Source organism: Gallus gallus, chromosome 11 (assembly GCF_016699485.2).
Source record: "Gallus gallus isolate bGalGal1 chromosome 11, bGalGal1.mat.broiler.GRCg7b, whole genome shotgun sequence".
NCBI classification, from domain to species: domain Eukaryota; kingdom Metazoa; phylum Chordata; class Aves; order Galliformes; family Phasianidae; genus Gallus; species Gallus gallus.
In genome coordinates this window covers 3,021,561-3,044,344 of record NC_052542.1, presented here as the reverse complement: position 1 = coordinate 3,044,344, position 22,784 = coordinate 3,021,561, and the positions used below count along the sequence as shown (strand labels likewise).

The 22,784-nt window shown below is 42.1% G+C and overlaps 1 protein-coding gene and 1 long non-coding RNA gene across 5 annotated transcripts in view; one reads left to right on the top strand and one right to left on the bottom strand.

Annotated features, from left to right (window-relative positions):
* Nucleotides 1–587: 587 nt before the first annotated feature.
* Nucleotides 588–20,750, bottom strand: LOC121111678. 3 transcript variants are annotated; one of them, XR_005862893.2, is made up of 4 exons: nucleotides 20,355–20,750; nucleotides 19,503–19,554; nucleotides 18,643–18,805; nucleotides 588–695 (listed from the first exon to the last, which is right to left on the bottom strand). It is a non-coding gene; the product is annotated as an uncharacterized LOC121111678 (long non-coding RNA). The 3 variants fall into 3 exon arrangements; XR_006931195.1 differs by having other exon boundaries at nucleotides 18,643–18,801; XR_006931196.1 differs by lacking the exon at nucleotides 588–695 and adding an exon at nucleotides 14,818–18,169 and having other exon boundaries at nucleotides 18,643–18,801.
* Nucleotides 20,751–21,104: 354 nt separating this feature from the next.
* The window catches only part of NFATC3 (nuclear factor of activated T-cells 3), a 61,056-nt gene continuing 59,376 nt past the window's right edge, over nucleotides 21,105–22,784 (top strand). For both annotated transcript variants that reach the window (XM_015292363.4, XM_015292362.4), the window contains exon 1: nucleotides 21,105–21,447. In XM_015292363.4, coding sequence (XP_015147849.1) covers nucleotides 21,348–21,447 — 100 coding nt within the window. In that variant the 5' untranslated portion in view covers nucleotides 21,105–21,347. The remainder of the gene's footprint in view (nucleotides 21,448–22,784) is intronic.

Genomic DNA, 22,784 nt, shown 5'->3' with positions numbered 1-22,784 from the left:
CTGAGAAAGGGTGTCCTGGAAGGGTAATTCAAAATAGTTTCTGGTCTCAGTTGTTTGTTTCACTGAGGTGAAGTTAGCTTTCATAAATACCATTCTTTTTTCTACTTCAGTATTTAGAGGAGGCATGTCAAGCTCAGCAATGCTTTTATCTGAACATAAATAGTTACCATGTTAATCCCCAAATTTCCGTTGCAAGCCCTTCTTACATCCCTGGTTGAATGAAAATTAATATTGCACTCAAGTTACCAGTGCAGTACTGTGCAGGTATTCACTTCTGTTCAAGAAGGCATGTAGCTGGGATGATGAACCAGTTAATTTGTTGTACTTCCTATCTTTGCTTGGCAGTGATTGCTTCAGTAGTATGTATCATGAAACAGTACAAATATCTCTTTGATTTCTGTCTTGTACCACCTATTAAATTCAATTGATGTTGGTCCTAGTTGTCACGATGCTATAACACCTCCATTTATACATATGCAGACAGTAAGGAGGTTTTAACTCAAGTGGAATAAGCTGCTGGTTGCAGTCCAGTTCTTAGCATGAAACATCCTGTTGACAACCTCAGCACAAAGATCAGTGGCAGAAAATGAAAGGACTAGAAATTTTAATTGCTTTTTTCAGGTACAATATCTCCAGTTTAGCACTTGGAATTAAGTCACATGGGGTCCTGTGGAGTTTGTGCTGTAGCTGATCTCCTAAAAAAAAAAAAAAAAAAAAAAAAATTCAATAACTTTTGTACTTTGACAATTCTATGCAATATCTCACAGACACTAGTGAGATGAGAACATACAGACCAAATAGATGTGCAGTTGTTTGGTAAGGTTCTGTATGATTCTTGAAGTGGAACTGGGAAATATCTTGTATGTTTCTGCCCAGTACATTTATCATCTATTTACCACCCAGTATTTTGTAGTCAAGTTCCTAACTTTTACACAGCTGGTAAAAGCTATCAGATTTATTCTGTTAATTTGTATAGATTACTTCATTAAACAGCAATGTGTAATATTGAGCAGTGTGTGCAACTTGTGTGTGTATTATAAACACATCCACAGTACATAATGAACTGCTGTAGTTTTATACAAAGCCAGCACCAGAAGGATCTTCCTTGATAAGTGAGGAAGTTACATGATCTGTCATTAGCTTCCTCCTAACGAGAAACAACTATCTGCAACCACATCTTTTAACTCCCACGCCATTGTGGATATTGAGATACTAAGCTTGGTTTATTTTAAAGGTCATCATGTGAGATCTAACACAGAGTTTCTAAACTATAAACAAAACATAGCTCCACAGGAGGAAAATGCAGATTATCAAAAGTGAGTGAAACTTAATACCAGCATCTAAAAATAGCTTTTATTTATGGCTTAAAAACTTCAGCAATTATGCACAGGGTTTGGGTTTTTTGTTGTTGTTGTGAGATAAAGTTTAGGTCTGTGTGAAATACAGTTTTATTTTCTATATAATAGCAACATTCAAAATAGGCCAAGTGCTAAGAGTGTATGGAACGTTTGCTGCGAAGAATTTACTGTCTAAGAGAACAAACATGAAAGGCAGAGCAGGCAGGATATACTATAAACAGAGGGTAGAGAGGAACAGAAAGGTACCTGACCCATTTTTCAAAAGGGTAGAGGACAAGGTGGAGTGCATCTGTTTGTTTTTGTCTTCCCTGGGAAAACAGAGGTTGGATGTGATAAGAAGTGAGGAAGATGTGATACTCAAGAGTGGATTCATATCATGTTGGAAGGAAGAAAAACGTGTGTATAAGGCTGCTTAAAGAATGTATTGTTGGATAAAGCAGTTAGAAGAAAGTTAGAATAGGGATGTGGAAATGGGGTTACATGAAACAGTATCAGTGTGATAGAGTAATGATTTACTGTTGCCCTGAGTGCTTGTACTGGTGATTTAAGCATAGCTCTGAGATGTTGGTAACATGCTGATTTCAGTTCTACCCACTACGATAATAGTGACATCATTTATTTTATGTGATTCCTGACAGTAGATTATTTTAAATAGAGATCAGCGTTGATTCAGGCTTTTGCTAGCTGTAAAGCTTTAGACTGAATTATTTAGCAAGTCTGAAAGGCTGTGTAAATTAGTTGGATTAAAGATATTTTGGGGTTGAACTTGATCTCTGGAAGTCCCTTCCAACTCCTACAATTCTGTGGTTTTTTTTTTTTTTTTTGGATCTAAGTTCTCACAAACTTAAGAGCTACCTAGGCTTAGAATTTTGCCTCAAGCATTTCTTCTGTTAGAGGTTTTAAAATTCTGTGCTTAAAAGAAAGGAACTGGTTTCCAGTACTTCATGGAGACTGCATAAGACTGTTTATGAAACATATTATACTTTACTGCAGTTAGAGATGAACTGAGGGATGCCAAAAAGGGCTATTGAATAACCATCAGTTAAGGAAGTTGCCTTCTGTCCCTCAATCTCACGTGAACTAGAATGACACTGTGTTTGAACTATTTTGCCAGTATATTCCTAGAACTAATTATTCCAGGAGAAAAAAAAAAACACTTCTCAAAGAAACTTAAAGCTACTAAACAAGTGACTGTAGCATTTAATTCAAATACACAAACACTTTTTTAGAAAGAGAAAAATGTGGAGATATAACTAAGGCAAGGGACTGCAAAAGCTGACTTGACATCTATTCTGAGCTCTTTCATTGAGCTATTCAGACTCACCAATTGTTTAATCCTTTTACAGTTTACAGTTCTGTTCCTTTGGTGCCACAGACACAGTATGTTTTCAAGGCTCATGTACTAGGTTATGGTTCAAGCCAAGTTATCTTATCCTTGCCTCCGGTTTCCTAGTGCAACTTCTCATGCTCTTCACCACCTCTACTGCACCAGCACAGATGCTTACTAATGGTTGCTTTTATTTTTCAGGTGAGTTAGTCCTGTGGTCTGATTCACTCTGGGACCACACAAGTAACAGTAGTGGTGCAACAGCAAGGTTGGCACTTAAGCAAGAAAGGATGCACAATGGCAGAGTCCCTTATGAGGGGAAAGAGGGACTGCTGGAGTCAATAGTCATCACCTAGGAAAGATCAGGACAGCCACAGCCTCATTATTTCTAGGCCCAGAGATGTCTCTCATTGGCCTAACCGTTGCATTTGTGCATCTTAGCTATGTGCAGGGTTGTGATTATTCAAACCAGAGTTAAAATTTTTGCATTAAATTACTGCTACAGCTAGTGAGAATCATGGCAACAAAAGCCTTCCCAAACAGGAACGCTGTCCATTGGGAAACAGTTTGCTCTGCAAATTCCTGAGAACAGCTATGATGAATGTTATTTCCATGTAATTGAAGTTGCATTGTTAAAATAACAGCCAAAATGATTGGCTACTGTCAGATCAGCTAGGTCAAAACAGGCTTCAGAGCCAGACTAACTTCTCAAGTTCTTTCTTCAGTTCTGTAGGACATTGCATGCCACTGCAATGAAATATGTGCTGCAGGGATTTTGCCAACAACAGCTAATACAGCTGCCTTGGCTATGCCTGCCTGAGCTATAGCTCTGCCAGCAGCATGCATATGTTGTCATAGTGGGAGAAATTGGTGGGTCAGTATCTGCATTACCTAGTAGCAAAATAGCTGTAATTCTGACAGAGTATCCATCTTCTTTGATGCACATGGCAGCAATCTGAGTTCAATGGAAATATCCATCAAAATATCAAATATTCATTTCTGAGGATAGATTGTGATTTTGGGGAAGATGGTATCGTTTAAAGCCCAGACATCTCATTGCTTCTTGTTAGCCCACAGTAGGAATCATGGCAGCTGAAAAACTATCTAGTCAAGCGTCAAATGAAAATCAAATTATTTGAGTTCTTTTTCTTACCCCATCATCTCCTGAGAAGGAGAATATTTTGAAATTGTTATTGAATCCATGGCACATTTTATAAATTTGTTTAGGGAATAAGTGCTTTAGAAAAGATTTGCATCAGTGCTTCTACAGGCTGAAGTCCTCTGTGATTCAGATACAGCACAGTCAGTTTTACTCTTGTCTTGCAGAGTCAGTTCTAGGTAGGTAACCCTGGGCACCTTTTCCTGCCTCCACATCACCCTCTCAGTTCTGCAAGTGCATCTGTGCTTGGCTGTTTGACTGCCTAGACTGGTGGGCTGCTGCAGGCTGAAAACAAACCAGCAACATAGAATCTTCTTGTTGGGTGGATTTTTTTGTGATAACTAGGGGCCACTGCCACCAGAAGTGCTCTTACTCTCATCAAGGGTGACTTTGAGCCAGGCTGTGTAGTTCCAGGGCTATCCAGGGCCCCACGGTTCACATTACTAGATACTTTGGACAGTCTCACTCCCGAATGAAAAGATGAAAATAGATATTTTTTCAACACAGAAGTGGAAGCTGGAATTATTTAACAAATAGATATTGGTGACTATAAATGAGCTGTAATGGGAGCTAAGTGGATACTTGCAGGGCTAACAGACAAATAGCATTCTTGCATAAAGTGAGTTTTCTTTCCTGGTAGTAAGGCAGTCAGACTTGGTTCTTGACTGTAACAAACACTGTGCTATTCTATATGCATATAATATTGTTGTAGGGTTAGTCTGTGACAAACAAAAGCTGTAGGAATTCAAAATTTGGATAGGAGTTCGTTTGTTTCTTCTTGCAGCAGTTTGAGTTTACTGGTTTTAATTGTAAAAGATTATTTTTAAAATAAAATTGCCGGAGGCAGAACTTTACAGATCATTAAAATATAAAGACTTTTTTCCAAATGGTCATCAGTTTTTCTCTTTAAAGACTGCTATACACTTGCCTACCCCTATGGTATTCCTTGGGTTTCCGAAGTGAGATTTTGATCCTTTCTTCTTTAGCTAAATTGTGGCATTCGTTCACTTTGTTTTGGGTTATTAATAGCCATGGTAACTGTCAGTGAGAACTCTGTTCAGTCTCTGGAGTAACAGGAGCCAACAAAAAGGAATACTTTTCTTTCATTCCTTTCCAATTGTTCTCTGATCATTTGCTGCGAAAAGCAGATTATTTTGACAGAACCAGGTTAGGGAGTGGCTGCATTTGTAGTCAGACTGGCAGATCTGAGAGGACTGGAAACTACAGGGGGCGTGTAAAGGAGTTCTCCTAATACAGATCAGCCATACATGTCTGACCATGACATTGAGTTCAGCAATGCTCCTTCCCTGTCCCCTCTCAGATCTTGAGATTTGATCTCAAGATAACTTGTGATCTCAGTTCTTCTTTCAAAAAAAGGAGTCCAAATAAATGTTCAGTTTATGGTCCATATGATTTCTGAATGATGAATGTGAGGTTCTGACTGCTTTAGGCAAACAAGCTGGATCCTTTGCTTTACTTGGCTCCACACTGAACTGGTCCCAAAGAGCATGAAGAATGGAAAAATATAAGGAGAAGGCAAAGGTTCAGTGGAAAGAATTGAAAGAAAACTTGTTCCAGGATCCACAGTAACCACTTTTCAATAATCTCTGATGCTCCTCCTGGGAATCTATTATTTTTCTAAACTAAAAAAGTGGTGGCATATTCCACAGTGTCTTCCCAATGATTCCAGGTACTTCTTAGAGCTGAAGAGATGAACTAGATGTTATCTGTGGATCATTTAACTTATATCTGAGAAAGCATATAAACTTTATGACATTATTCAGTCTAAAACTCTAGGGCAGATTGGCAAAAACAAACAAACCCTAAACTCTACAGTTGGCTCCAGCCTCCATATATTGCATCAAACTAAGCCTAGGTAAGATGGAAGTTCCTTTAAAAAGATGTGTTTTAGCTTTCATTTCTCTCCTGGCTCCATATTTTTGTCTAGAGAAGTAAAGAAAACAACAACAACAAAAAACCCTGCAAAAATAAAAGCAAAAAAAAAAAAAAAAAAGCATGCAGGATTGCTAAGAATCATTTATAAACAGAAAGATTTGGGAGAGGAGGAGGAAAACAGAAGTGCCTCTCTGTTTCCTAAAACAAAAACATATTCTTTAGAATCTCTTTGACAGCATATAAGTTGATCATTATGTGAAAGGTGCTCAGTCTAGTCCCATTGCCCTTTAGAAAATTTACCAGGGTCTGGCAGTATCACTGGGGAAGTGAATATGACCTGTAAACTGATCAAGAGTTAGAAATTACCTCCTCCCTTATTCCAAAACAAGTACTGAATTATATGGAGTAATGTCCCAGCCCAGTATTCATAAAAGCTGAGAATAAGCAGCTGCTTAACAGTCCTTTTCTGAGTCTTTTAGAGCCTTTAAAAATGTGCCTATGATTTTTTCCCTGCAAACACCCGTATTGTGTAATCTGGTTTGGGGATAGGCAAACATACTGGATCTTGCAAGTCTGGAAACTTGTGTGGTTATAAAAGTCTGCATATCTAATTTTCCAATAAACTGCAGGAGTCAGTAACAGTAAGCTTGTTCATAAAACTGCTGTACATAACTGCAATACCATCTGAGGTGGGAGGGAGAAGAGACCCCCTTGAAGAAAGAACTTAATACATTGTGAGTTCAGCTGTGTGTGAGTCTTTTTAAGTGGTTATCTCTTTGGTCCTCATAACAAGAGTCTGAATTATAGGTGGATGGGGTTGTGTTGTTTGTTTTTGGTGTTTTTTTTTTTTATTATTTTGGAAGAAAAGGCAACATTATGTAGGTTGTACACAGAAAAAAAAATGCAGCAGATTCCACTGGGAGTTTTGAATACACTGTTCTGGGACTTCTGTCAACACTACTGGCAAGAGGTATTTGTCAAACAATCTCCTATAGATATTTACTAGCAGGTTGACTTGGATGTCTCTGACATTAGACTTCTCCTGAGGACAGCTAGTCCAAGGAAGTATTAACCGTACCTGCATGTTTGATACCTGTATGAATGATAAAGCATATTCTCAGTTATAAAGCACTATTTCTGAACACTGTCACTGCCACTAGCTATGTGTTTTTGCCAGCGATGAACAAGAGCCTGCGTGCTGAGTTTGCAAAAATCTGCACTAGCAGAGGTGACCACTGTTTCACAGCTGCGGTGTTGGTGTTGGTGTTGTTGCTAGGAAAATGTTGCCCACACAGGCCTACTTTCACTGTGCTCACTGGTCTCCATCAAAGTTCAGCATGCATCAGTGAATGTCAATGGGGAATAGCAACTTTTTAGGCGTGGAGGAATTCAATTCCTCACCTTTGCTTCGTACACATTTCATGAAGCTTCATTTGAAGGCAATGTTATATGAACTTGGTCATTTGTGTAATCTGAGTTACTTTTCAGGTGATTTTAGGTGGAGCATTTTGGGTTAGTGTTTTGTACATAAAAATCAGAGGTGGTCTTGTGTGTTGGCTATAAAATGGAAGCAGTGATTTCTTTTTTAGCTGCTGCCTGCCAATTTTGCCATCTCCAAACAGGAAACATTATAGAATTAGTGACTCAGCTGCAATTTAAGTCATACTGCTTTAAAATAAATTCCTTCTGCTTTTTTAACTAATAACAGTAACAATTTCTGGTTAAGTGTTCTGAACTGCATGCAGCTTTTCAGTTTTCACCAAGTTTTATTTTACTGTCTCTTGTTACTGAAAAAGACAATGGTTCAGAGTCATTTTACATAGGATAAGTCTCACTGTAATCTTCTATTTTTAGACCAAAATTTTTCCCCCACAACTTTTGAAGACAAAGCACTATGTGAGAAGTTGACTACTCTGATCATATTCCAGCTGAAACCAGAAATAAAAGTGCCAGCAGCATCAAAAATAAGCCTCTCTCACAAGACTTGCAGCACTTTTTTTTTGTGTGTGTGACTGAAAGCGTTAAGATGAATATCCAAACTCTTAGATGTTTATCTGAACTATACCTACATTTTTTAACCTTCTGTAGCATTTACTTCTGAGACCAAAAAATACGTTTATCATTATCAGAGCTGTGGCTTAGAACAACAATCATCCCTGGAGGACATGTTGTTTGTTTTCAGTTACTGATATGAAATGTGGGGAGGGGGTACATTTCTGAATTCTTGACCAAGTTGTTTAAAGACTCTCCAAAAGGGTATACAAACTTTAAGTTTGTCTGTTTTTCCTCATGATTTACAATTGTTTATCACTTATTTCTAACAGTGATCCTTTGAAGTGATTAACTTTCTCTATTCTGAATGCAGATTGTACCTCTGTAAGTAAGGCTAACATGAGAAAATACAGAACCAAATAATTTGATTGCCCTGGCTTTGTCACTTGCAATGAGCCTCAGTATTTACTTTTCAGGCTTACTTTCTCCTACTTTCGCAATCGATCAACCTCAGCACTTTTTTTTTTTTTTTTTTTTCTGAAGTCACTCTGTAGGAGTGTATTCATAACATTTACCTTGAGATAGCATCAATTCATTTGTAAGCTTGTTCATAGAGCCTTTTACTGGCACTGGTGAAGGACATGGATATATCAGCAGTGTATTGGAGCATTTATCTTGAGCTATTGCCCCTTGAGGGCAATGCGCAGTTTCTGGTACTGTGTTTTTGCACAGTGTTTGGCAGCAGTACTAACTTGAGATGTCCTTGGTCTGCCTTACTTATTGCAGCCACTGCACCATTCCTGGACAGCTGTGCTGACACAGCTCATTGTGGGGCCACAGTTTGGATCAGATCATGGAACTTATCCAATCTTAACAACCTCTCTCCACCAAAATAAAGAATGAAGCTGGGCCTGTTCCTTGATTTGGCTCACAGGTGGTCTCACAAATGGCTGTGCCAAAACAGCTGAGCAGACAGCATGCTCCCATGGTGCAGTGAGACTGAAGAAACCATTAAACTGGTATTGCCTAACACCATATTGCCATATTCAGATTAGTCTCAAAGTACAAACAGATGTAATCATTAAATTTATTTCCTAGCACTTCTAATTGCAATTGACCTTAATGGCTAGGTTGCTGATTTTAGGTATAAGTGAGTAAAGGAAGTTTTGAGACTGAGATGCTATACATGCTATAGTCATGTAGCCTAAATTCATTTATTCATTCAAATTGATTGAATTGCTAGAAGAAAATCTATACCAAATATATCTAGTTGGCACTAATGGCAGCCTGATTAACTGCTGCAGATCAAAGCATTGCCTCTTCTGCTAATTATCTTTTAATTGCTAAGTTAATATCATTTTTGGTTTCTGATCTGGTGCAGTAAAGATACATGTTTAAAACAGCAACAAAGGTCCTGCAAATTGGGTCAGGTCTGGCTCTATTCCATAGATTAGAGTATGCTCTGGCATTCAGTCAAATTGAACAGATTCCAGTGATTTCTGCACTGTCTGACTTGTGCTGGCTTTTCTTCTGAGTCTTGTGGGTCAGAAACCTGTGATTGCACGTTTGCTGTCTTGCATTCGTTCTCCATGGTTTGTTCTTTGATCCATCTTGCTGAGGCCCAAGTGTTTTAAAACCTTTCTTTTTTTTCCTCTGTCTATGCTGAGGACCAAGGGAAGCAATAGAAAACAGTATTGAAGCAGCATATTTCTCCTCATCAGTACTTTTTTTTTTTTTTTTAAAAGGAGGTATGTTCATTTGGTACAAATTATTCTTTTAAGGAGAAGGTGTGCAGAAGGCACAGAAAGGCAGAGGAACAGGAAGGAGCTATATGCAAAGTCTTTCACATGTCTGTTGTGGCATCATTGAAAAATAGGAGGAAAGCTCCAGCACACACCCAGAAGCCACCACTGAGAACTGGCTCTGGGGCACAGGCAGGTGAATTGTTGGTGACAACAACTGAAGTGACAAGTTACAACCACGATACAGGTTCCATCCTGATTTCCAGTGTAGATATGTGCTCAGAGGTAGCTAACAAAGATCTGCTGATTAAGCTGTCTGGGCTATCATGGCAGATTTTAGCTGCAAAGGGAGTGTTGCAAGCTGTGTAGGTGGCTATGAGGCACCCTGCTCACCCAGCCCAGCAGCAACCAGTGGGACGGGCACCCAGAGCCCGAGAGGCGAAGGTGACAGGCTGAACTGAGCTGAAAAAAACTGCTGCTTCCAAGGGAAAGTGATCCCATTCCAACCCTGTACTGCCTTAAGCAGAAAATTAACATAGCAAAAGTGAGTGAGACTTCTCATCTGGTTTTGTGAGTGAAGTCAGTTGTCTGATGGCCACTGTGGGGAAGGTGTGCAGAACCCATCTAATCCTGTGGCAGAGCAGTGTAGGGCCACTGCGTCTAATTTACTGCACCTTTACTTGGTCCATTTTAACCAGCAGCTTCTAGTAAGTCATACTGGGTGATTTGTGACTTACAGCTGAAAGATGTTACTGTTCCCTTCTCAAAGGTATCAGATTTAGTGAAGTTTTATCCGTTTAATTTACTGGCTGTCATATTAGTGGACTCTAAAGCTAATTATAGTTTAAAGTCACTATTTAGGTTGTGAACTGTGGTGCTCATAAAAGATAGTTACCAGTGACTGTTGGACAGCTGGTGGTCCCAGAGGTTTGTAGCCCCTTGCATCAAACTTGTGTGAAACCAAGCTCACTGAGGTCCCTCCGGTGCCACTCACGCTACCAAATAATGAGCCAGTTCATGGAACCAAGACAAAAAGTTGCTTTCTTTGGAGAGCTGTTTTTAACTGGCTCAGATCCCTGAGCTGATTTCCTGCACAGTGCTCACATCAGCACAAATTTCTGAGCAGCTACAGGGAGGGTGGAGAGTCAAGACTGTGGCAACTGTGCATTAGGTTGGCTGAAGGCGTAGGAATGCATCCTAAACTGAAGCAGGAAAAATATAAAATATTTTATTTAAAAGTACTGATTGAGCCACTACTGAGAACTGCAGAGATGTTCAGTACGAATAAACTGAAATCCTACATGATTTTACTTTAACTTTTGAGTCATATTTTGTCCAGTTGTATTGAAATAGATTTCCCAAAAATAAATTCTTCCCACCCTTCCATTTAAAGACTGTCCATTCTGGGGATGTTAGGGGTTAATTAGTTCATTTTCTCAAATGTATTTCTGGGATATATTCCCTTTAACAACTCTGACCCATAACCTCATGTTCTGAGAGTTACTTAACCTTTGGTCTTGTACCATTTACTGGCAGCCATTCCTTTCCTTTTAGGATCTTTCTTATTTGTGATTCTTTTAGCAGTATTAACCACATATAGCTACTGTTTCCTATCATGAAGCCTCGGTGAATTGATGTTACACAGAATTAACAGAAGAATGTATCACAACGTTACTGACACCAGGAACACTATGTTAATTCTAAATGTTGACATAAATTATTGTAATATAGTTTGTAATCCCGGATTAAATTCCTATTAAAGTATTCATGAAATTTATTTTCCAACTAAAGGATTGCTATAGTAAAGAGTTAACTTTGCCTGCGTATACTGTATGAAGTTTTATGCCTTAACAAGCTTGGATTTCTTTCAAGTTTTACTCTAACAGTAACATTTCTTGGCTTGCAATTGTTTTCTACTCTAAGTCATTTTAAAGCTTAATTTTAAACTTTTACAATCAATTTTATAACAACCTCAGTATAATTTGTCAAGGCAATCCCAGTGGCAAAAAGAATAAAAAAAAAAATAAAAAAAAACAACGTGAAGAAATTCAGTAAGACTGTTTTTAATACTCTGAAGGTATATAAATATAAACTTTGAAACTATTTTTAGTTTGATCTTTTGTCTGATTCACTGGTACATACCAATTGTTTTGTACCAAGCACAGTCAGAGCCTGGTAGCCAGTTGAACTGGGTTTACAACTTTGGAAGCTGCTAGACAAATAACTTTCATGTGCTGTCTTGACTGGAAAATATTCATTTCCAGTTTATGGCCATACTGTAGCAGACACACCCCTCCCTTTATGATAATAAATATGAAATACTATTCTGTGAAATGCATCTTTAAATATTGACTTTTTGGAAGGTTCTACTGTAAAAAAAAATTCACAAGCAGAAATTACGCTTTTTCTTAATATAGGTAAAACTTGATGCAAACAGTTTCCCATTTGGTGCCTCTGGTGTTTCAGAAGGCTTTTCCTTTTAATGGTTCTTGAACAACTGTATAAACCCAGAGGATTAGAGTCTGCCTGCAGGAGAGCACCAAGAAGGGCAGCTGTTGCTCTCTTCAGCATTTTTTTGCTGAGCAGAAGTATGTCAAAGTCATCAGAACAGCTTAATGCTACTGAATGCTAAAAAAGTCATGCATTATAGTGATTGTGGGTGCATACAGTACTGCTGACTGCTTCCTGCTGAGTCCCTGCCCGGCAGAAACCACTTCATGGCTGACTGATTGTTTCTTGTTATTCAATTGAGCAACACTGGAGAAGATGTACATGTTTAAATTCAAATGAAAAACTAACTAGCAGATTTCAGAAACTTTGCCTTTTCTTGTCTGTGGGTACCTTTAGTTCAGCAGAAGGGTTTAGTAAGTTAATGAAGAAACTTTCAAGAGGAACTAGCACCTCCCTGTATTTTATACTTTTTTATGTTTGTAAATACTAAAGTAATTCTTCCAAAAATAACTTCGTCCCATCCTTTTGTTTAGAAACTTGTCATTTTGGGTGGGTTTATGGGCTAATTAGTTTCTATTTTTAACTGTATGTATGGGATATTTTCACTTAAGCTGCTTCAGCTCACTGCCTCCTCCTCTAAGAGGAACCTAACCAAAAGCAGACTACTGCTTGCTCACTGTTGCTAATAAACATTATTCCTTACGATCCTCCCCTTGATTGAAACCCTTTTATTTGCAGAAAACATTCTAGACTGTTCAGGACTGCAGACTGAACAAGACTTGGAAAAGATACATTTGGTTTATTTCAGTAGGAAATAGTCTGATACAGTCCTGATACTTATTATGACTAGTTGGTGTTCTGTAATCACCCAGTCACAATGACCGAGTTGTAATCATTACTATTGTAATCTTATGAAAGCATGTCCTTTTTTGGCCTACCTTAGATTTCAGAATTTCAGATTTTACCTCAATTCCAGCTGTCTCAATGTCTGACCAGATAGAAGTCTTTATATATGGCACCTATTTTCTTTCATTTATTTGCTGTGGTTCTGCAGTGGGCACTTTTAGCATTGCTCATACACAAATGTGTTTACTCATCTCCGTACATCACCCTCCTCTTGTACTGTCTTCCTCTTCTATAATCTTTATTCACAACTTTCCATCATTGCACTAAAACTCTTATATTTACTGTCTGTCTATTTTCAGTTTACAGTAGGATAAAAGGTAGGTTCTATATTAGCAGCAGATATTTGAGCTGGAAAAATCATCCGTCTTTTTGCTTGGCTTTTATTCTATACAGATTAAAAGACTAAAGAGAGAAAAAATCAGCAGAGCATTATCTTCAAGCTTCCCCCCCCCCCCCCCCGGTGAATTCCCAGCTGGAGTATCCTTCTTGCTGTTTTCTTGACTTTTTTCTCTCTCAAATGGTCAAAGTCCTTTTTCCTGATTTCCACCCTACTGTATTAAGTTTATTAAAAAAACGTAGCTTTTAAACCTTATTATGTCCCTATCAAAGAACACTTTACGCTTTGCCATGGAATAGTTCTGAGCTTTTTTTTAGGTCTTCCCTCATGTTGCATTCTTTTTCCTCCAGATATATGCTTTATAGCAGCTGTGGCTAAAACTCTGGTTTGTGTTAGTCCTCCATCTGTAGAAAAGGCTTTGAAGATGGTTTGCAGAGTACATGGTATCTTTTCATGTTCAGGTTAAAGGCTGAAGCTGTATCAAATCCATTCTGACTAGTATCTCTTTCCAACTACTAGTTTAGCAGGTAGTCAGCAAGTGTCAATGGAACAGAAGTATCTCTGGTACCATCATTGCAAATGTCAGTCTCCCCGCTATAGAGTGTCACTGGAGTTCATGGAGTAGGGCCCAGTTCATCCGTAAGTTGCTGCCTGAACTGCTTTTCTTTAGTGGTGCTGCCCTGGCATTCTTCAACAAACCGACCCTATTTCCCTCTAGGTTTTAAGGTACTTAATTTGTGAAGGCCAACACATTTTGCTGTGCTGCTGTTCCCTCACAGATGTTATGTATATAGTATGTGAAGACTTTCTGATAACTTTTACTTTTGGTCTTGCGGCCTACTTTCTCCTGAGGTAGCTTTGAACTTTGATATAATGCCTTTCATTTCTGGATCTTAGACTACTTTTTACCAATTACTTTATTTTCTCATGGAGATGACTGGTTTCCTGTGTGTTATCTTGTCTCCTAGCTTTTACTACCATTTGAGATGCAACTACAACGTTTTTAGCTAACTATGGCAGAAATTAGATGCAACATGAAAGAATGGAGAGTAGGCTGCATTCTGAGCAATTGTTGACTACTTTTTGATCAATCTACATATTATGAACTTTGTTATCAGGAAGTGCTACAAAGACTAAACAAAATGAGCAAAAATAAAAATAATTTTGCACCAGTAACCACTGCACAGAACTCAGAATTATTTACCCATCCTATCGCGTTATAGTGTTGAGTTCAACAAATTTAACATTTTCTCCTACCAGTTCTCTCTGAAAATATTTGTTCTGTAGCTTACCATTAGTTACTGCCTATTGGCATATTGGCTCCTAGTGTACAGGAGCACCACGCCTGGCCTCCGGAGGACTTTGCAGGGGTCGAACATTAATTTTTGCATTTGCAGATTTGTGACATGCACAGTGAACCCAGACTGCATATTCAAATATTTATGGCCTTTTTGATAAAAGCAAAAGGACTGATCATATGATTTGTTTTTATCCCTGACATCTTTGGGATAAAATTTCCAGTCTGAATATGTGTTAAAAATCCATTTCATTTGAGCATTCTTGAAAACTCAGGTTTTTTGTTCAACCTAAATTAACAGCTAACCCATTCTTTATGCATATATGAGAAATTAAGACATAGCAACTGCAAATACAGCACCAATAAATTTATTTTAAAAGCATGAACCTTTACCGAGTAATATTCTTCCAGACCTGACTTTATTAATTGAATACGTTGCCGTGTCCAGCTTGGAAGAATACTAAGCACTTAATCAGTTCTTACTATCTTTTTGCTTTTTCTGCTTTCCATTCATTTTTAATACACAGCAGTATATCCCATTGTCCAGTCTTGCATGTAAGGAGCCAGAGGACCCCACAAAGCCTACCCCTGGGAAGGGGTTATGGTAGAAAGATAAGGACCAGGGCTAGCAGCCTCGTGTCTGATAACTGCTGCATTGAGAATTTATTCTGAAACCAAATCAAAAAGTTAAACCTCCCGACCCGTGCTCGGTCAAAGAAGCATCAACCCTCTTACATGCAATCTGGTCAGTAAACCAGGCAGAAACTCGATCAACTCAAAACTGACTGTCAGTTCTGCTTTTATTCCAATGCAAAAGAAAAGCTAAATGCAAACCACCTGGCTGGCCTATCTGACTTCATACTGGCATGGATAACAGCAAAATGACATGCAAGCACCTGCCACAGCTGGGACATGGCAATCCTGTTCAGCACCTGTTGCCTCTCATCTGAAAGCTGTTGTATCCAAATTAAGATTCTGGGTCAGAAAGCTCATTAGGCACAGACTAAGCAAGTGGTGTGTGCATGTGACCTGATGACTGCAAAATGAATCCACTTCCACAAAGCTGAGAGATAACAGTCCAAAAGCCAAACTGCCAGTGAGCCTCTAAAGCATTCTGTGCATTAGAGCCTATTGTTTTATGTTGGCTTAGTCTGACCCAAGTCAAGGACAAAAGTAATTTCCACAAGGTTGACAGGCCCTCTCGCTGAAGAACAAGCCCTGCAGGCTTTCATGCAGGCAGTACACTTAGACAAAATAGAGCCATGTCATAGGATTATCGTATTATGTATAGATCCTATAGAGCTAGCTAGAGGCTCAGAGTCTGGGGTAATTTTGCTATGATAGTTGTGTGATTGCCCAGTTTGGCTGCTTGGCTATTCAAGCAACATTTAAGAGCTATTTCAGACTTCAAAGTTCTTATACAGAGGCGTATGCAGTCTAAGAAAAAAGAGAGATTACAGAAGTTGTGTTGTCCTCACCTTAGAGGGGAAATAAGGCAGTGTTTGTAGTGAGTATATAGAGAGCAAATTAGTTATGTCCTTTGGGAAAGTCTGAAAATTAGCCTACAAGAAATTGGAAGGTTGGAACAGAACCCATATTTTCTAAGTCCCAGTGCTGTACCTTAGCAAGAGGTCTTGTTGGCTGACAAACATTCAAAAATCAAAGTTGAAATATGCAAAAGTAAGTAAAATACCCCCCTAGTCTTTGTATCAAGCCTAAGAGCTTTTATGAAACCTCATTAGAGTTTCCACAAATACTTATCTTATACAATCATCACTGTGCATTAAAGGATTTTGTTCTTTTTCTGGTAGCAATCTCAATTGCCATCTGATTTCACTCACAAACCACTTTAGGTTTTGTAGTAAGACTCTAAGGTACCTGTGAAAGCAGTTGCTTCAGAAGCAAATACCTGTGCCTGGAATGGCCTTATGTTTTAATTCCAGTAATAATGCTGCTGGTAATTTTATTTTGCTTTCACTGGATGATCTGGAAGCAAAATACTGTGAACAGATTCTGTGAGGAGAGCCATGCAGCCAAGTGCAAGACTTCCAGACCCTCTGCTCTTTTTAATGTATGCATGATGGTAACTGCCAAATGAGACTCCAACCCTCTCTGTAAAACTACAGAAATATAAAGCAGCAGAAAACTTTATGAAGTAATTTGTGCAGAATGTTAAACGAACAATAAAGCAAAGCAATGATTGTTTAATGTGAAATGCATATTGAAGAAAAATATACTGCAGGGTACTACTATGACTGCAGGAAGTTTAGGGGAGCGATGATGAAGCTTCCTGGGGTAAACTGTAAAATGGTTAAATGAGGCTCTATGACCTCATTAAATTTTTATGTAGGTGTGTTTTTGTCAACACACACCTTGTAGGCAATCCTTTCTTTCTTCCTTTCTACTTTGAAAACTTGTTATTACAAATACTCCATTGATCTAGTGCTGAGCATGAGACTGAGGTAGGAGTGCTGCAATCAAACAATCAAGGCACAGTGAGTCTTAAAAGGATGACTGCAAATTTTCCCTGAAATCTTAAATTTATTCAAGTTTAGTCACACTACTCCCTTTTACTCTATTTTCTCCTACCATGTATCTGATGCCTGAATTAGGACAACTCCTAATTTTCCTACAAAACTTTCCAGTGCTCTGCAATCTACTTTTGTTTTTGTTTTCCTTTTAATTCCCCTATGACAGAAGTTTCACATTTCACCCAGGCACTGGTAATTAGCCAAGGAAATTATTCAAAATGCCAGATGTCACATATTAAATATAAATAACCTATGACCTTGTGTGCAGAATGCAAGACCCTTTTCTATATGGCTGCTGAATTTAACTGTCCTGAACATTGCCTCCTTACTGAAATAGTATCTGTCTCCTACATAACACTCCTCTGCATGCTCAAAAAGTGGATTTGCCTTGCTAGCTGTGAGAGAAATAAAAGCTATGCTATTTTTTTGGATGTCATTTGCAAATGAATGCAAGTGTTTAAGGATATATTTGCAGTGGTTTTTATATATATATATATATATATATATATATATATATATATATATCCTTTCCTGTACTCATGCTTTTTCCAATATTAGCTGTAAAAAACATGACCATAGATGCAGCCAAAGAACACTATCTGCTGATTCCAGGAGGCCTTCTCCATGCTTTCTCATCTGCCCTTTCCTTGTCACACTGGTGTGTGTGGCTTCTAAACAGGTCCAGATCCAACCACATAAGGGAACAAGATCAAGCATCCGAAATACAACGTTATGTGTTATATTCCTAATTCGAGGCTGTTTGGTTTATTGAATCATGCAGAACAAATGCCTGGCCACGCTTCTTCCAAAGCCTATTCTGGCTACAATTGCACAGCTGGGTTTGATTTGCTGCCCATAGGAAGGGGGAGGAATCCCTGCTACTCCAAGACAAATACAGATCTGGGATGTGGCTGCAGCTCAGAATTCCTTGCTATCCAGCATAGGATGATGCATGGAAAATAAAACACAGCACAATGCAGCCCTCAGGTTTTTGGATCTGAAAGTCACAACATGCCTAGAAAATAGCCCCGTTTGGAAAGGATTCAACCACCACAGGAAGCGTGCTCTTTCCTTCCCAAGGCGCAGGCAGTAGCTCCAGCTTCTGAGCACATCAAGGTGTATCCCAATCTGGATGTAGTAATACGGCCAGAAAGTAGTGAGGAGAGGAACCACCTATGCGTATTAAACAAAGGAGTACACAAAAGCATTCCCTCAGCACAAAACCACAGTGAAAGAAGGCTGCCCCGGTTCTGCTGCTGGCTGAGCTCTGGGCAGCATGCGTGTGCCAGGTCAGCCATCCGTGCCACGGCCTTGAGTATGGGGCTGACCCAAGTCCCTGCAAATTGGTGCAAACCCACGTCAGTGCACTGAGGGCCACTGCCAACCTAGTCATGCCCTGATTACTCTTTGGCTGCGTGGAAAGGTTTGAAGGTGTTCTAGGTTTGGGAAATTCAGTGCAGAAAGAATATGTGTGGTGGTGCAGTGGGGGAGAGAGAGTGAAATGAAAGATGTGGTAGAGAAAAGACAAAGGACTGGCAAGAAGCACAAGTTCTGAATTCAAAGAGCTGGATATATCTGACTTTGAAGTAGAAAGCCTTATGGAGATAATTGTAAATAACCATTAATTGCTTAGAGTGCAGCCTTACTTTCTACAAAGTCTGTAAATTGCTCCTCTTGGCTTGATGGTCATGAGATAGGGGATTGCTCTGCTGTATTTCAGGGTATGAAGTCCACGTGGCCTTTTTTCTCTTTCAGCACTGACAGCACTCCCTGATGACCTGCAGCTACCACTGGCTGCTGGATACCTGCCTCAAACAGGAGAGAAAGGATTTGTTTTGCATCTGAAGGAACAAGGCAGTATTTTACATAATCAGCGTGCTGATTAGAACTTCATGCTGAGCATCTTATCAAGGAACCTGGATTGCATTCACGTGGCCCCTTACAGAGAGAACAAATTCGGTTGTATTTTTCTCCAGGGACATGCATAATGAATAATCTCCTGGTACAGCAGAACAGGAAACAGCTACAGTTACTCCATGTGCTGTAATCTGACACAACCATTATTTAACAATAAGATGAATTCTGATATATCTGCCTTGAAATTGTGAAAGGCTGCCCAAAAATTTTCAGAGAAAATTCAGCTAAGAACCATTTTATATATACTACATCATTCCAAAGTGTTCATTGTAGACCTCTTTTCATTCAGGACTGCATGAGGACTTCTTTTAACCCTTGGTTAATCCAATTACACACTTTTCCAGCTTGCCTTGCTGTGTACCTTGGCCTTAGAGGTAAAAGGAGGCTGCAGCCAGGGCTGAACTTATGGTGTGGGGCTGGGCCTCCTGCAGGAGCATCACCCACAGCCTCAGCACTGAACAAACAGCAGCTGCAGCCCCACGTGCATTTTATGGGAAGGAACAATCACTGTGTGGGGAGCAACAACAGAAAGGATGCTGCGTTAGGAGAATAAGAGAAAGAAAAACCATGTATGTTCTTCAGTACTAACGACTGAGCTTCTTTCTTTCCACATCAGCTTTCTTCTCTGGCTCGTACTCAGCCTATGAAAAGAACATCCAGTGATAAATGCAGGAGTGGGGCTGACATAAGTGTCTGGATCCACCTCAACAATAACAGAAGACAGATAGGACTGCTGGAGAACACAGTGCAGAGCTACAAAGACGATGGGGGCCTGGAGCATCTCCCATATGCAGAAAGGTTGAGAGCCTTGGGGCTGTTCTGCCTGGGGAAGAGGAAACTGAGGGGGAATCTCATCAATGCTTATACATATCTAAAGGGTGGGGAGTCAAACAGATGGGGCCAGGCTCTTTACAGTGGTGCCCAGTGACAGAACAAGGGGTGAAGGGCACAAACTGGAACACAGGGAGTTCCAGATAAGCATAAGGAAGAATCTCTTTACTGTGAGGATGACAGGGCACTGGTACAGGCTGCCCAGAGGGGTGGTGCGCTCTCCTTCTCTGGAGATACTCAAACCCACCTGGATGCTTTCCTGCACAGCCTGCTGCAGGGAACTGCTTCAGCAGCAGGGCTGGACTAGGAGAGCTCCAGAGGTCCCTTCCAGCCTTTATAGTTCTGTGAAGACTACAGTCTTAAGAAGCTCTTGTGCACCAAAACACATTCAGTTTGTTATTTGTGAGCAAGACAGCGTGACTAACGAGGCGGTAACACACAGACCTTTGGTTTCACACGGCCATGCAATCACAACAGTGGTTCTAGTTAACTGATTTTAGAACTTGACAGTGGAGCCTGGTTCCTTAACGCTTGCAAGGCACAGCAGGGCTAATTCCAGAAGTTTGTCAGTCTCTAACACAAATAAAACTGTGAACACCCCATAACTGACCTTCAAGACCACACAGCTGGCTACAAGCAGGACTTGAGTTCCCATCCATACCGACAGCACAGACTCAGAACCTTTCCGCTTTCCCCATCTGAGGAGCAACCCGACTGCACAGCACAGGCTGCGTGGAGTTTTGTCTTACAAGCTCAGCACATCCCGGGCCCGCACCGGGGGGCGTCAGTACCGCCCGGGCCGGCTGCAAGTACAGCCACAGCTCCGCACGTGGCTTTTCAGCCTTTTCCTTCCTTCAGCATGAGATGCGAGGCACCGTACGACGACGCTCCAGCATTCCCACGCTCTTCTCCGCGACCGCGGGGCCGCTCCTGCGCACAGCAGCTGCCAGCCCGCCCCCCGCCGCAGACCCCAGGCGCTGCCCGGCTGCGGAGCCGGGGCGGCGCGGCGCGGCGCGGCGCGGCGCGAGCGGAGCGACACGTGGCACCCCGCCCCTCGGCGCGGCCGGCCCGCTCCCCCTGGGCGGTGCCTCCGCGCCCGCCAACCAACTACAGCCCCCGGCCGTCCTCGCAGCGCAACGCAGGGGGCGCGCCGCATGACGTCCCCCCATCCTTTGCTGCCCGCTCGGCGGCGCGGATCACGAGGCGCCCTCGGTGCGGCCGACGTCATGGGCAAACGCTAAGCGAGAGGCCGCCAGTGTGGGAATCGCCGGGAGGGGGCGGGGCCGGCGGGCGCGCGAGGGGCGGGGGCGGGGCCGGGGCCGGCGTCGGCGTCGGCCCGTAGCGGGCGCCCTCCCCTTCTGACTGACAGAAGGTGCCGAAGCACGGCCGCTCGAGCTGAGGTCGGAGCAGCCGGTCGCGCCGCTGCCTCCCGCGCGCCCCCCCCCCCCCCCCCCCCCTCCGCCCTCGCGCCCCCTCCCCTCGTCCGCGCTCGGTGCCATGAGGCGGCCCTGAGGGGCGGCGGCGGCCACAGCGCAGCCCGGCGGGGAGTCCGGCGCGGCCCGGCAGGGCGACGGCGTCTCGCTTCGCCTCGCCGGCCAAACCCATGACTACGGCAAACTGCGGAGCCAACGACGAGTTCGACTTCAGGCTGATCTTCGGGGAGGACGGGCAGCCTGGGCCCGGACCGCCGCTGGGCCCTGCAGGTGCGGTGCCGGCTGGCCGGGGGGGTGGCTTCCTGTTTTCCTCGCAGCGCGGCGGGGGGGCCGCGGCGGGGGGGGGGGGCGGGGAGCGGCCGTCCCGCCCTCAGCCCTCAGGCCGGGCCCGGCGGGGCGCGAAGGGGCGATGACGGGTGGCGCAGCCCCACTGCCACCGTCGTTGGGAGGGGAAAAGTTGAAGAGAAAAAATAAAAGAACCAAAAACTCGGGTTGCGCGGGAGAGGCAGCCCCAGGGCGCGGCGGGAGGGAGGGAGGGTCGGGGTCGGCGGCGGAGCGGGCCTGAGCGGAGCGTCGTGGGTTGAAAAGTTGCGTCCGCAGGGAGAGCAGTGCCTCCGGACATTGTGTGCGTGCGGCTGGGCCGTGCGACGCTGTTGGGTCCGGAGGGTGATCGCGCCGAGCTGTCGGCGCTGCCGGCCGCGGGACGGCTGTCGGTGCGGAGCGCCGCGCTGCACGCAGCCATGTTGGGCCGCCTTCCGGCTGCGGTAGAAGTGCTCCGCGTTCAGTGCGGTGTGAGCACTTAGAGTCGTGTTTTTCCAGGAGTTAATTCCAGCTTTTTTAATACTAAGTTTTAGCTTACAGATTCCTTGGAGAATAAAGGAAAGAAAGATTATCCTTCCTTGTTTTCCAACTTAACGGGACAGGAACGTTAAAAAGCAGATAGTGCTTTTGGGAAGAGACCTGAGTTCTGCTAGTCAAAATAAATGCGTTATAGACCAGATGGACAGGATGCGCACAGGTCAAACGGGAAACAGTGGGGATGCTAATAAATGACAAAAAGAATTGGTGGCATTGCAATTTCTATGCACTTCTCCATAGTACTGGTGATCTAAAATGTATTGCTCAGTGATGGATTGATGAAAGTGAGAAGACCTTGCTTGGAAGACAGGGCACTATAGTGGGCATGGAGGTGATGGGGCAGGGGTTGGACTTTGTGATCCTGGAGGTCTTTTCCAAACTTAACGATTCTATAGTATTTGTATTTCGGTAGCATTCCTTAACATATGGTTTAGTTACTGCCTCACATGGAGAGAAATTTCCATGTTTGATATGTTAAGACTATTTTTAAGGCAAGTTTGAAAACGTGACAGTCAGACCATGAAGCAATTTGTTGGCTGTAGCGTTCAGTAAGAATTTGTGTGCCTGCATCCCAGGCTGAGGAGCTCAGTGGTTGGTTGTGTGTGGGGGTGTCCGGCTGGCAGTGTGCAGGCGTGGACTGGAGGTGGAAGGTTTCGGATCAGTTAGTGCCTCCTGGAAGCAGTGCTGGAGTTCAGCTGCTAGTGCTGCCTGTGTGTTGAGGACTGGATTCTGTAAAAGCCAAAGACTCA